A 13,699-nucleotide genomic window follows, 5' to 3' on the forward strand; every position below is an offset into this window, starting at 1 on the left:
AAAATTATTTTACTGAAGAAAGGGAGAACAAATGTTCTACCTGTCCTATGATCCAACATATGTGTTCTCTAATAATAATACTGGGAAAGGAGAATAACTAAAAATAGATTTACTTAGCTGTGATAAAAGCATGATACACTGCATGGGGTATAGAAGAAGTCAATTAAAAGCAATTTGAAAGCAAAGTCTATGTGAGAAATCTAATTATACATTAATTGTAGAATTAATGCAGTTTGACACTACTTTAACAGCTGAAGAATCATGGGAATTGTATCGAAGAGTGCTGGTACCTCACCAAACTATAAACCCCAGGATTCCATATTATTGAGCTATGGCAGTTAAAATGGTATCAAATTGCATTAATTCAGCAGGGAAGATAAATCCTTAGATAATTGGAAAGCACTTAGTATAATCAAGGGAGACTTATCACTGCAGACCCTGGCATACTTTGCAAACCTTTTGCTGGTGGCAGGCCCGTAGCCAGGATTTTGATTCGGGGGGGGGGGGGGGGGTGAGTCTGAGTGAAAGAGGGTCTACCCTAGCAAACATTTTGTATTGTTACCCCAATACCCCCATGCATATGGGATATATTGAGAATAATGCACCAGTAAGGCCTTCTCATGGACCATCATGAGAATTTCGGGGGGGGGGGGGGCTGAAGCTACATGCATGGGTGGTGGTAGGACAGAGCAACTACCCTGAGGGCCCTTCCAGACAGGCCCCAAAATATGGGGCCTGTAGGGGTTTTACTGCAGGCATCCAAAAAACATCTCCAGTAAAAGCAAATTAATTCAGAATAACCACAGTTATTCCAAATTTATTAAATAACTTACTAAACCCGGACCTTCCTGAAAGGCCCGGGTCTAATGGGATATTAGGTCTGTGGGGACTGACTACTGGGTACCCCTGAGGGTAGGGGGTCAGTTCCCACAGCCATCTCGCACTTTTGGGCTCCTGGAGCCCAAAAGTGCAAGATGGCACCCACTTCCTCTCCCAAAAGCCCCCCTCCAAACTAGCCTTATTTTTTTTTAACTTACTTTTTTAACTTACTTTTTTTTAACTTAAACTGCTCTGGCAGTCCTCCTGGTGAATAGAAATGACATGCCAGGAGGTTGGGGAGGGGGCAGAAGCAAAAAAAAAGGACAGGTAACAGTAAGTTATTTAATTTGTTCTCACTTTATTTTCCCTGCTAGGTGAAAGGAAAGAAAATATATTTTGCCTCGTATTACCATACGGTGTTACAAAAAGCATTACAAGTTGGAGACAAGGGAACTTGATGATGTTATAGTACTTGGGTCGGTGGGAGTACATGTGCTGTTTCTAAGTCAGAAAAATGTGTTAGTCCCGAGAGAAAGCTGCAGAGGACAAAAATATCCTAGAATTAAATACACAGATGGGTAAAAGCCAGGTAAGGAACTACTAAAGGTACTGTTTGTACTTCAGAGGTACCCAAGCTACAATTCCAAGAAGGTTAAAGGTTGACTATCACCAGAAGCACTGATGCAGCAAAACACTAAGAGAAAAAAAAGTCATTTTACTCAAACATAGCAATCAGGTACATCCTCATGCAAACTGAATCCGTCCACAATATCTGAAGCTGAAGGAGAAGAGATATGCTCATTCTTTCTCTACAGTGGCCAAAACAAAATTTGATTCTAGGGCCTCCTAACCTGTACTAGAATGTAAACAAACATTTTTTTGTGGGGGGGATTATAACTCACAGAACTACTCGGCCAGAAGAATGTTGTGCCCCCCCCCCTTTCTAATGAACTAAATTGAAACTGGAGCACATAGGGAAGCAGCAACCTGTCCCATTCATCCTTTTCACATGGAAAACAATAATGAGAAATATAGCTCATTTGGCATCTCTTGCATTTTGAATGGTTAAAATAGGGCAATGAGAGGGAATGAGGGAGAGGGGAAGGGTTCATCTCCACTGGAAAGCATCAAGCCCATAATGTTGCTCAAGTGACCCACACCCAGCTACTGAAACATGATGTTTGAAGATGACAGCTTCCTTTGATGTTCTCCCATAAAATGTATACTCTGTGGGCAGCCATTAAGAAGAGTCCTGACCTTGAAAGCAATGTGTGAAACAAAAAAGGCATTTTATAAGCTACGAAATGCTTTCTAAGAGAGCAATGAATAGGCTAATGACAAGCACACAGGTGAAGTGTCACAAGAATCAAGCCTTGTAAATGAGCTAACACCCAACATTCCTGGTATAAAAAAGCTCCAGGAAGGAGGTCACTGTCCAAACCTGGGTGCCTCTGCTTTTCTAGCTTCTTCTGCAATCCAGCTTTTCCTTTCCGCTATGGCTGCTCCCTCTACTCACACTTGTGGGTCTCTCAAGGGCCCTTGCAGGGTTAGCACTGTCTGCAGACCCAATAGTGCTGCCTCTGCCACCTGTCGACCCGGAAACATGCTTCCTCGCCGCTCTAGTATTTGCTTGCCTTCTCCGGGTCAGCCTACCCCATCACTTCCAAACAGCTGCAGAAGTGGGGGGTTTATGCCTTCTACATGCTTTCCTCCACCTAGCATGGGTTCCACCTGTGTCCCACCACCATGCATCCCACCCTCTGCTCGCCCTCTGCAATGCTTCCCTAGGGGCCCCGAAGAAGGGATCCTCAACTGCAATGAAAAAGAAACCATGGAGTTCCTGAATAACCGTTTGGGTAACTACCTGGAAAGAGTGCGCTGCCTGGAGCAGGAGAATGCCGAGCTGGAAGCCAAGATCCAAGAATGGTATGACCGTGAGAATGCTTACGTGTGCACTGATTTCAAGCCATTCTACTGCACCATTGATGAGCTTCAGCAACAGGTAATCCATGGGTTGTGATTAGAGGAGGGTAAGAGACTCTGCTCCATCTCTCACCAAGATACCAGCACACAGAATCATCCACTAAAGATGAATAGTGTGAAAAGAGCAACTGGATGTATACCACATTTAAACTGGTGGATGAGACATGGTGATATGCACCAGCTTAGATGGTTTTAAAGGTAGATTAAGGGCCAGGGAGAAATCATGGAGGGCAAGATTATCAATAGCTAATAGTCATTTCAGTTTTATGTCATGTATTTCAGAGGAATATTTAGTTGTAGGGAAGATGGATATGGAGGTGCTACTAAAATCACACTTGTTCTGTGAGCTTCCCACATATATCTGTCTGACAATTGAAGGTAGAAGATGGTAGACTAGATGTTTAGTCAGATCCAATATACCGTAACTCAGTATTCATATGTAATCTTCTCCATCATCTGCATGTCCAATGCAAACATGGGAAACTTTAGTCTTTTGTTATTTGACCAGATGAGGAGAAGAGAAGGAGGGTTTGTATATAGACAAGATGAAAGGATTTTTTTTTTAGATTGTCATTTAATTGAGTTTTTCAAGGTTTCACAATGGATTCATATCTTCTGATATATAAATAATATAGTAATTTTAATTACCATAATGGTCAAATAATCATTCTGCAAGGTCAGTCTGTCTACAGGATTGGTTCTTAACCTGTGGGCTGCAGACCACCAGTGGGCCATGAGGATGAAAATCTGATCCGGGAGCCTCTTTCCTCTTTCCTCTTTCCTCTTTCCTCTTTCCTCTTTCCTCTTTCCTCTTTATTTTATTTTATTTTATTTTATTTTATTTTATTTTATTTTATTTTATTTTATTTTATTTTATTTTATTTTATTTTATTTTATTTTATTTTATTTTATTTTATTTTATTTTATTTTATTTCTGTTCTTTTTGTGCTGTCTGCCACTCCTTCCCTGTCTCTGACCAAAAACTGATTCACAATACTTTTGGTCCTAATGTTGGAGAGTGGTCCCTGGTCAAACTGTTTCCTGGTCAAAATGTTCTCTGATCAAAAAAAAGTTTGGGAACCACTGGTCTATAGTCAGAGACATGAAATATAGAGAAAGGGGTAGTGCTTAAATTGTATTGTGTGCTTATCTGGATTTTGTCTTCTTTTGGCTTCGTGTAAGGTACCATTACTTGTTGGGCTGGGTAGCAATTTCCATTGTGTTTTATTGAATTTATTATTTTATCCCAAGTTTCTTTCACAGCTAAATCCAAGGCAGCTTTATAATCTTTTTTTAAAAAAATAACTTTTGCATTGTCATTTCTAATCATACTGTAAAAATGGGTAGGGTAGGTAATTTAGCATCAAGAATAGTTTTTATTCTTTCATTTGGTTATGTAGCAGCTGATGACACATGGCAGGGAAAATTACTTTGCATCCTTTTCAATGGCTATTTGAATGTAACAATCAAGGGTATGTTTTATTTTTCTGCAGCATCTTGCTGTAAAGTTTTATACATTTGAGGCATACTACATTCTTCTTTTCTAAGCTGAGTCCACTTCTGACTTTCCCTTGCTATAAAAAGAACAAACAGTGCCATTAAAGAGCTGTTTTGCCTCTTGAGTTTGCACATCTTCCCATATTTCATGCAGGCCATCCAGGGTTTGGCTGATTTCTTTGCTTTAACTTTTAAAATACTTATTCATGTTAATGTTTGTGGTGAAGTTTGCCACTTGAATAAATAATCAAAAAAATAAATTTTAAGAACTACTCTGAGGACACAGAAAAGCTACTTTTAGATGTTGAAGAATTTATCTGAGCAAGTAGGCAAGGCACTGGTAAGTCACATCACCAATTCTAACTAATCTGTACTAAGCATAGATTATTACACGTGGAGAGAAGATGGTACATCTCAACAAGAAGTCTGAATGTGCTTCTAGAGATCACATTGCATGTGAATTCATCCTAAATGTTCCATCAGATATCTGATTTACAACATTTAGTTTTTTTCTGTCTCTGCTCAAATTATATCCACAATAAAGGTTAATTTTTTAATGATATTTTGTTGGTTTTTTCAGATTTGCAGTACCAAGGCTGACAATGCAAAACTGTGTCTGGATATTGACAACCTGAAAATGGCTTCTGATGACTACTGTACTAAGTAAGAGAGTTTGTTTAATACATCATGCTTTTTTGTTCTTCAGGCACTTTCAGCTTGTAAAGCACTCCTTTGTGGTTCTTGGTTAGAGAACAGGATTTCACCAACAGGAATGTCATGGCAGCAGAGGCCAAAAATGCTGTTAGTACTCGCTTCTAGTCAACCAACGTTTCCAAAAATTAGAGAATTCTGAGAAATGCTAGTGTTTGTGTTAGTAATCACAATCATGTTTGAAATTTGAGGTGTTTGAGGGGGGGGGGGAGCTTGCATCACTTTTCACAAAAGGAGATGGCTCATAAAATTATACAATAATTAGAATTCCACATGGAATTGCATGCACAAATTCACACAAAGAGTATACAAAGAGTTACAACAATTAAAGAGTATACAAAGTACCTCTGTATACCGAAACATGTTACATACCCACATTATAATAGGAGTGATCTGTGCTCCTTCTTATCTGTAAAGATTGAAATTTATTTATTTATTTATCGTGTCATCAGCAACCATACCATTGTGTTACATTTCTCACAGAACAAAACAAAGATTGAAATAAGTAACAAGAAAAATCTCTTCATCTCATTCCACTTCATGATAGTGCCATGAAACAGATCGTGTCTGTTAGTGAAAACAAAGAGAGAGCATAACTGAGTCATAGTTTTCTGATAAATGTAGTAAAAGGAGAGGATTCCTATAAAGCTTTGACATCTATTCAGCAATACTCTTGGCTCACCAGCAAAAGCTGTTCTCAACCACCCACTCTGAACTTGGGTTTATGCTCAGTGTTACTGGTCTAGAAATCTTACCCTCCCAACCATGGTATAATGAACTGTCTTTCATCCCTTTGAAGATATGACTATGAACTGAGTTTGCGCCAGCGGGATGAGTGTGATAGCAGTGGCCTCCGTAAAGTTCTGGATAACCTCACCTTGTGCAGGGCTGACCTGGAAGCCCAATTGGAGTCCTTGACTGAGGAAATGATGTGTCTGAAGAAAAATCATGAGGAGGTATAGTCAACACATAACTTTTTACCAAGGTCAGAACATATACTGAAAACTGAGTGCAGAGATACAGAGTCAGGGAGCTGATATTGAGGTTCTTTTAGGCCAGGCATCCACTACCTGCAGCCCTCCAAATGTTTTGTAATTCAGCTTTCAGAATTTCTGGCCATTGGAGCAGCTGGCTAGAGCTTCTGAAAGTTGGAAGCCCAAACACTGAAAGGCTGTGCAAGCCTGCTTTAGATCATCCTTCTCCAAAGGTGTCACCTATCCACTAATTCCTTGCAGATACATTCTAACAATCTAGGTTTGCCTACCACAACTTGATGTCTTTCAGATGCCTTAGACAACAAACTGTTCCCTTGACTTCCAGCAGTTTGTCCACTGGAAATGCAGAGTAATGAGAGCTGTAGTCCTATAGATTGCAAAAACATTGAACAGTTCCAGGATAGATCCAAGGGCCAGACATTCCATTTCTTTTGCCTGGAATGTTACTGTCATCTAAGGTATTCCTATCCATGGCTATCAGACCCTGGGCCTGACGCAAGCACCATCCATGGAAACCCCACAAATAAATGTTTTGCCAGTTTCCAAGTCTGAAATGAATTTCAGTGCCATCTGTGAAGAGATGAAAGCATATTCAGAAGCATTTGGCTTTTGATTGTTGATATTGTTTGTGGCTATAGACATTCCCAAATAAACTCGCCTTGTTTGCTTCTTTGCCCTCTTTCTCTAGGAGTCCTCTGCCCTTCGTTCTCAACTGGGTGACCGAATCAATGTGGAAGTGGATGCGGCCCCATCTTGTAACCTCAATAAGGTTCTGGATGAGATGCGATGCCAATATGAGGCTGACCTTGAAAAGAATCGCCGGGAAGTGGAAGATTGGTACTGTGCACAGGTGAGTTCTTCTTGGAGGTCAAACACTACCAAAACACATAGCTTGCTCGACAATAAACTTTCATGGCAGAATAATGCAACCTGTTCATTTCCTACCATTTTTTTTTACTTTTCTGCCACCAGATGGAAGAGCTAAACAAGGAGGTGATCTCAAGTGGTGAGCAGCTGCAGTGTTGCCAGACAGAGATAATTGAGACTAGGCGTTGTGTTCAGACCCTTGAGATTGAACTACAAGCTCAGCAGAGCATGGTAAGTATAATTATAGACAGCCCAGCACTGCACTGGCTGAGATATCAAGATGTGAAAGCGTATGTGTTTATACTGTCTTAGGATATCTTGCTTCTGAACAGCTCTTCCAAAGAGTGCCCGAAGAAAAAACTCCACCTCACTACCTCTGAGGATGCTTTCCATATATGCAGGCGAAACGTCAGGAGAGAATGCCTCTAGACCATGGCCATACAGTCCGAAAAAACCTACAACAACCCAAAAACTCCAAATCTCATTCACATTGCAGACTATATTTATCCTTGAATCGGGGCATGCTTCTCAAACAATCTGTTATGGCGTCACAGTGGTCCTCTGCAGGACCATAGTTTGCTACTTCCCCCCATTGCCACTCCAAATCACAAGTGTACAATTCACATTAGAGTGAGGGGAAACAATTGTTTGGCCCCAAATGGCCAATAGTGACTCTCAAGTGTTTTTAATAATAATATCACTTTTTCAGGAATTATCAGGCTCTTCGCCTTAACCTTTGATTTGGCCTGTAGAAATTTTTTTTCAAACTGTTTTCAAAGTGATGAGCTTTCCTTGTCTAGTAACTCTTAAAGAAGATCTGTATAAGTTGAAAAAAACAGCTGAAGTCAAAGTGCTCCCAAACATGGTGGAATAGTCAAACACACCCATCACAAAGGCTTAGTGAAGTATTAGCCATTTAAGACTGAGAAGAACACACTCAACTACTTGGGAGGTATGAAATCAGGTAGGACTGCCAGACTGAAAATTTGAGTTGACTCCTGTAGAGTTACATTTAATTTGCTTTTAATGAGACCTTGTCAACTTTGAAAACTTATTCATAAACAGAGCACTAGATGTTTTGGGGGGGAAATGAATGTGGGAGAGAGTAAAACTGGCAGATTCGGTTTAACTGATTATCTAGCTGCAGATAATCAGAGGACTTGGTATGTTTCACAACTATGTTAATTTCCTAAATAGCTATGGTGTATGAGATTAGACACACAATTAAACATCCCGTGGAGGAAAGAAACCCTGCTATTTTTGCATTTTATATATCTGGAGACAAATTACAGAGGGAGAAAGGGTGTGTGTGGATTGCAACTTATTGCTCCTTGGTCCTTCCTACACATGTTTAACGAATGTTACCATAGATAAGTGGTTCTCAACCTGTGGTTCTCCAGGTGTTTTGGCCTACAAATCCCAGAAATCCCAGCCAGTTACCAGCTGTTGGGATTCTTGGGAGTTGAAGGTCAAAACATCTGCGGATCCACAGGTTGAGAACCACGGCCATAGATGGATTCTTTTTTGCCCCACCCCCACCCCTTGAGTAATTATGAGAAAAGATGGAGTATAAATCCAGGAATGGGAATAAAATAATAGCAGCAGCAACAACAACAACCATTTTGGCTACTGTGGATGAGATTTACAATCCATCAGTATCTTGAGGCCCATCCTGGCCAGACTTGCAATTTGGATAACCACTACTATTTAGAATTTCCATTAAGCAAGCCAACCCAAAAGGGAAATCTTCCACTATTGTCCTTAATAATAATCTTGCCATCTGTGTGAATAGCAGAACTTCTCTCCATGACAAATGTGTTGTCTTCTCCTTCTCTTAGAAAAGTGCACTGGAGAACACCCTGCAAGAAACAGAATCCCGCTACTGCACCCAGTTAGCCCAGCTCCAGTGCCTGATCAGCAATGTAGAGGCCCAGCTCACTGAAATCCGTAGTGACATTGAGCGCCAGAACTGTGATTACAAGGCACTTCTTGATGAAAAAGCCCGACTGGACTGCGAAATTTCTGCCTACCGTAATATGTTGGAAGGGGAAGACTGCAAGTACGTAGGCAAACTCATAAATACTTGCATGACACAGCCAATTGAAAATGTATAGTATAGTAACACCTCCGCCCCTTTAAAAATAACCCTTAGAATGTACACCCGTAGTTTCACTTAACCACACTCACGGAAAGATGGTCAACAAAACAAAACAGCGGAGAGGCATCAATATGATAGGGTCCTAGGAATCTCTAGGTATCCTACAATGCAACTCAATGATATGCAAGGACTGGACATCAGGTAATTCAATGGTATTCGGTCATATCATTGGTTTCAGGGAAGTACAGTCTGGTTGAGGATGTATCCCCCATGGAGATAAAACAAACTGTGGTATTATGTAAGTGCACATACTCTATTAGTAGGATGTAGTCATTCCAATGTTAGTTGTTGGGCTTTAACTCCCAACATCAATGATAATCAGACATGTTGGCTGGAGATTCTGAGAGTTGTAGTCAAATTGCACCTGGGCACCTAGATCATTGCAACTGTCCCTAATGTACAGTTAGAGCATATCTCTTCCAGCCAGGTAAGTGTACATAGGACTGAAGTATTCAGAGTTACTCCAAGGAATAGCAAGAGCAAGCCGCAGAAGATTGTTTTGAGAGCTGGTAGATCACTTGGAATCCTTGTCTTTAGCATCACGACATTTGCTTACATACTTTTAAAATGAGCCTCCTCGTGGTGCAGTGGGTTAAACCGCTGACCTGCTGAACTTACTGACTGAAAGGTTGGAGGCTCAAATCTGGGGAGCAGGGTGAGCTCCCACTGTTAGGCCCAGCTTATGCCAACCTAGCAGTTTGAAAACATGCAAGTGTGAGTAGATCAATAGGTACTGCTTCTGCAGGAAGGTAATGGCACTCCATGCAGTCATGCTGGCCACATGACCTTGGAGGTGTCTTTGAACAATGACACCTTCAGTTTAGAAATTGAAATGAGCACCACCCACCAGAGTCGGACACAACTAGACTTAATGTCAGGGGAAACCTTTACCTTTACCTTACTTTTAAAAACAATCAAATGTACTTATACTAATTTACTCATATGAGCAAAGGTCAAATGACACTAAGTCATCTAAAACATAATAAATTCAAAATCCTTTATGTTTAAGGAAGTTGGACATTTTGTTAGATTACCCTTTTCTCTGTCTTCTTTGTACTAACATCATAGTAATGTCTCAGCTGGTGGAATTTAAGTCATCCTTCTCTTTTCTGCCCCCCTTTGGCTCTTTTGTCTGCAAGCTCTGTGAGCAGAGCAATTCTGTTGGCAGACTGCTATGTTAGTTCATCAAGACCCAGTTGCAAAAGAGGATTTTTGCTTGTAAAAGAGGCATATTGTGAATCACTATGTCCATGTATTAGAGCTGTGCTGTTCCTTACTTCAAGGGACACTATGCCCTCAACTTTAAAAACTTCTTTATTTTTATTCAGGATTCCCGATCGTCCTTGTGAGCCTGAATGTTCGACCACCGTCCGTCCAACCGTTTGCCGGCAGGTCTGCATGCCAGAGCCAATCTGTGTTCCAACCTGTCCTCCAGACTGCAAGCCACCTGGACCCATGGGTGGACCCAAACTAACCCAATCCTTTGCCAACCCCAGTGGTCCAGTTTTTGCCACTTGTGGCCCTCCACCATGTGCACCCCCTCCCTGTGGCCCACGAGGCCCATGTGGCCCACGTGGCCCAGTCTGCCCTCAACCCTGTGGTCCAAGCCCACCTGGCCCACGAATCAACACCAAGATCTGCCGCATGTGAAATCTCAGCCCCCATGGGCACATAAATGAAAGACAGAAAGGATTAGACTGAGATTGGAATGTGAAGAGAGTGGAAAAGGCAGAAAGAGAGAAACAAGTTACTAACCTTGTATTCTGGGTTTAGGAGCCATGGTCAAATTAAGCATGTTCTGGTGACAAGGCAGCTCTGGTGGTGTAGTAGTGTTCCTTTCGCTGCCATTTTCATGTTTTGTGGAATGTATGGATATTAATTACCCAGTTAATTCTTAATAAATGTTTACATTCCGCCATAGTGAAAATATGGCATATAAAATATGTTTCCCTTGCATAAACTGATTAGGATGAAGAGATGAGAGCCAGCAGATGATGTCCAAGGCCCCAAACAGTACTTAGCTTAAGTAAAGGAGAAAACAAGAGCTTCTCTACATTAGCCAAAATAACTGTAGTGGCACAGATGACAATCCAGAATGTCTACACAACATTCAGGAACTTCTGGTCCTTAACCAAAGGGTAAACCAGGTCAACCAATTTAAGCCTATGCTAAGGAAAGTTGGGAATTTGGGCAAAGTTTTAGAGCAGCCCCACACTTTGGGCAGAGGGTGGACAGAGAAATAGAATAGTCTTCTTACAGTTGCCATGCCCTTTCCCCTGCACTTGTCAGTGCAGTGTAAACGGGAAGGATTGGGCCCCTGTCACTACTTCTGACTATTGTAGGCACCCTGTGCTGACATCAGCAGAGGTTATGTCTCTGAATTTGTGGTGAAGTTTACACTAGCAAGAGAATTTGGGATCAGTCACATTTAGCTGAACCAGATATGGCATTGCATTGGCATTCACACAGTTCAGCCAGACTGAGATTGTATCAGCCTTGCTGGATCATTCCTTCACCCTCCATGTCGCCGAACCACTACAAACCAGCCAATTATGTCTCTCCAAGTTCCTGGCCATCACAGGCACTTCTGCTAATGAAAGACAGAGAGGATCACCCTCAATGCCCTGGAAATAGAATGGAGCCACCCCATCCTTGCATAAGTCAGCTGAAGGAAAAGGTAAAGTGTGGTGTCCATCTGGACAAAGGAGACATCTGAATCATATTTGATCCAGCTAGGATACTCCAGAGTTTCTAGGATACTCCAGAGTTTCCAGCAAGCTATCCCCCAACTCTGCCCAAAGCAGGGGGAAAGTGAATTTAAACCCCAGTGGCACAATGGGTTAAACCCTTGTGCTGGCAGGATTACTGATCAGTGGTTCGAATCTAGGGAAAGCAGGTTGAGCTCCCACTATCAGCTCCAGCTCCCCATGCGGGGACATGAGAGAATCATAACACAAGGATGGTAAAGCATCAGACATCTGGGTGTCCCTGGGCAACGTCCTTGCAGACAGCCAATTCTCTCACAACAGAAGCGACTTGCAGTTTCTCAAGTCCCTCCAAATACGAAGGAAAAAAACTATGATATTCACTAGAAGTTTAAGTACATCACAGGGACAATCAGCAATGATTTCAGAGTGGGTCCAGTATCTCCTGTTTGTGTAGACCAGGGGTCCTTAAACTAAGGCCCGAGGGCCAGATACGGCCCTCGCTCAGGGTCAACCTAAGTCTGAAATGACTTGAAAGCACACAACAACAATCCTATCTCTTCAGCCAAAAGCAGGCCCACACTTCCCATTGAAATACTATTAAGTTTATATTTGTTAAAATTGTTCTTTACTTATTGTATTGTTTTAAAGTGTTTTTTGCACTACAAATAAGATATGTGCAGTGTGCATAGGAATTCATTCATTTCTTTCCAAATTATTATCCAGCCCTCCAACAGTTCGAGGGACTGTGACCTGGCCCTCTGTTTAAAAAGTTTGAGGACTCCTGGTGTAGACTCATCATGTCATTATTTACTCTTTGAATTGATTTCCATGACTCCACTGCTGATAGTAAAGAATCGCCTTAGGTTTTGGTGCCACCTGCTGCCAGAGGAAAGCACTTTCTCAAACTAAGATGAGGGACCAACTAAAACAAAATGAATGTCTTTTTGTCTTCGGAAAAAGGGGAATGTGTGTTATGCAATTTAAATAGGTCATCTCATTCCAAACCTTTTGCAATGTGCCCAACATTCAAGGCATAATAAAAAAAAATTGGTGAATGGAGTAGCAAGGGTGTGACCAGGTCCTCAATAATTATCAATGTAGTTTGATATAAAAAAATAGAAAATAAAACCACTATAATTTTTATCACCTTGTTATCATTCTGAAACTGCAAGTTGCTTCTGGTGTGAGAGAATTGGCCATCTGCAAGCATGTTGCCCAGGGGACGCCTGGATGTTTTGATGTGTTACCATCCTTGTGGGAGGCTTCTCTCATGTCCCTGCATGAGGAGCTGGAGCTGATAGAGGGAGCTCATCCGTGCTCTTCCCAGATTCAAACCTGCAATCTGTTGGTCTTCATTCCTGCCAACACATGGGTTTAACCCACTATGCCACCAGGAGCTCACACCAGAAGCAACTTGCAGTTTCTCAAGTCGGTCCCGAAATGACAAAAAATCATTCTGAAAGTGAGAATTATGAAGCCAAAACAGCTAGAAAGACCAGTTTAGAGAGAAAAGGGCAGGGTATTTATTTTCCATCTCATCCCAAAGGATTCCAGAACTCATATTTTCCATAGATACGTACATTGTGGATACTACAATCCAATGAGAATATTGAAGAGAAAATCTAGATCTTGATTGCATTGTTAAAAATATTGTAGTTAAATTCTATTGATTTGTTTTTTTGTTTTGTTTTTTGTAATGAGAAAACAAAGTCACAAAACAGGTCGGCAGAAAATTAATTTATGGGTCACTCTAACAAGTAGTGTTTTCTATGAAAGTTACGTTCTAAGTACACCTTTCAAGGCATTTAATTAGGCTTTTAAAAATATTTTATGCGATCCTGTTTATTGACAAGCAAAAGAGAAAAGTACATTAGTGAGTAACCTAATTTGCATTTTAAAAAATACAGTAACAAATTACTTTTCAATCACTATGACAAGGAAAAGGAATAAATGTTGCTGTT

General features: G+C 41.1%; 1 protein-coding gene across 1 annotated transcript; it reads left to right on the plus strand.

The window, feature by feature from the left end:
• Positions 1-2,314: 2,314 nt before the first annotated feature.
• On the plus strand, positions 2,315-10,717 carry LOC132778243 (keratin, type I cuticular Ha4-like). The gene is made up of 7 exons (XM_060781012.2): positions 2,315-2,821; positions 4,880-4,962; positions 5,810-5,966; positions 6,694-6,855; positions 6,978-7,103; positions 8,711-8,931; positions 10,359-10,717. Exons 1-7 carry the CDS (start codon positions 2,315-2,317, stop codon positions 10,678-10,680), a joined length of 1,578 nt encoding a protein of 525 aa, XP_060636995.2. The 3' UTR covers positions 10,681-10,717.
• The last annotated feature ends 2,982 nt before the right edge of the window (positions 10,718-13,699 follow it).

This window comes from Anolis sagrei, chromosome 6, assembly GCF_037176765.1.
Source record: "Anolis sagrei isolate rAnoSag1 chromosome 6, rAnoSag1.mat, whole genome shotgun sequence".
Taxonomy (NCBI): Eukaryota; Metazoa; Chordata; class Lepidosauria; order Squamata; family Dactyloidae; genus Anolis; species Anolis sagrei.

Coding starts and splice junctions, on each gene's coding strand:
- LOC132778243 (XM_060781012.2), top strand. CDS start 2,315: ATGGCTGCTCCCTCTACTCACACTTGTGGGTCTCTCAAGGGCCCTTGC. Junction 5,967..6,693: donor TGAAGAAAAATCATGAGGAG/GTATAGTCAACA, acceptor CTCTTTCTCTAG/GAGTCCTCTGCCCTTCGTTC. Junction 7,104..8,710: donor TACAAGCTCAGCAGAGCATG/GTAAGTATAATT, acceptor TCCTTCTCTTAG/AAAAGTGCACTGGAGAACAC.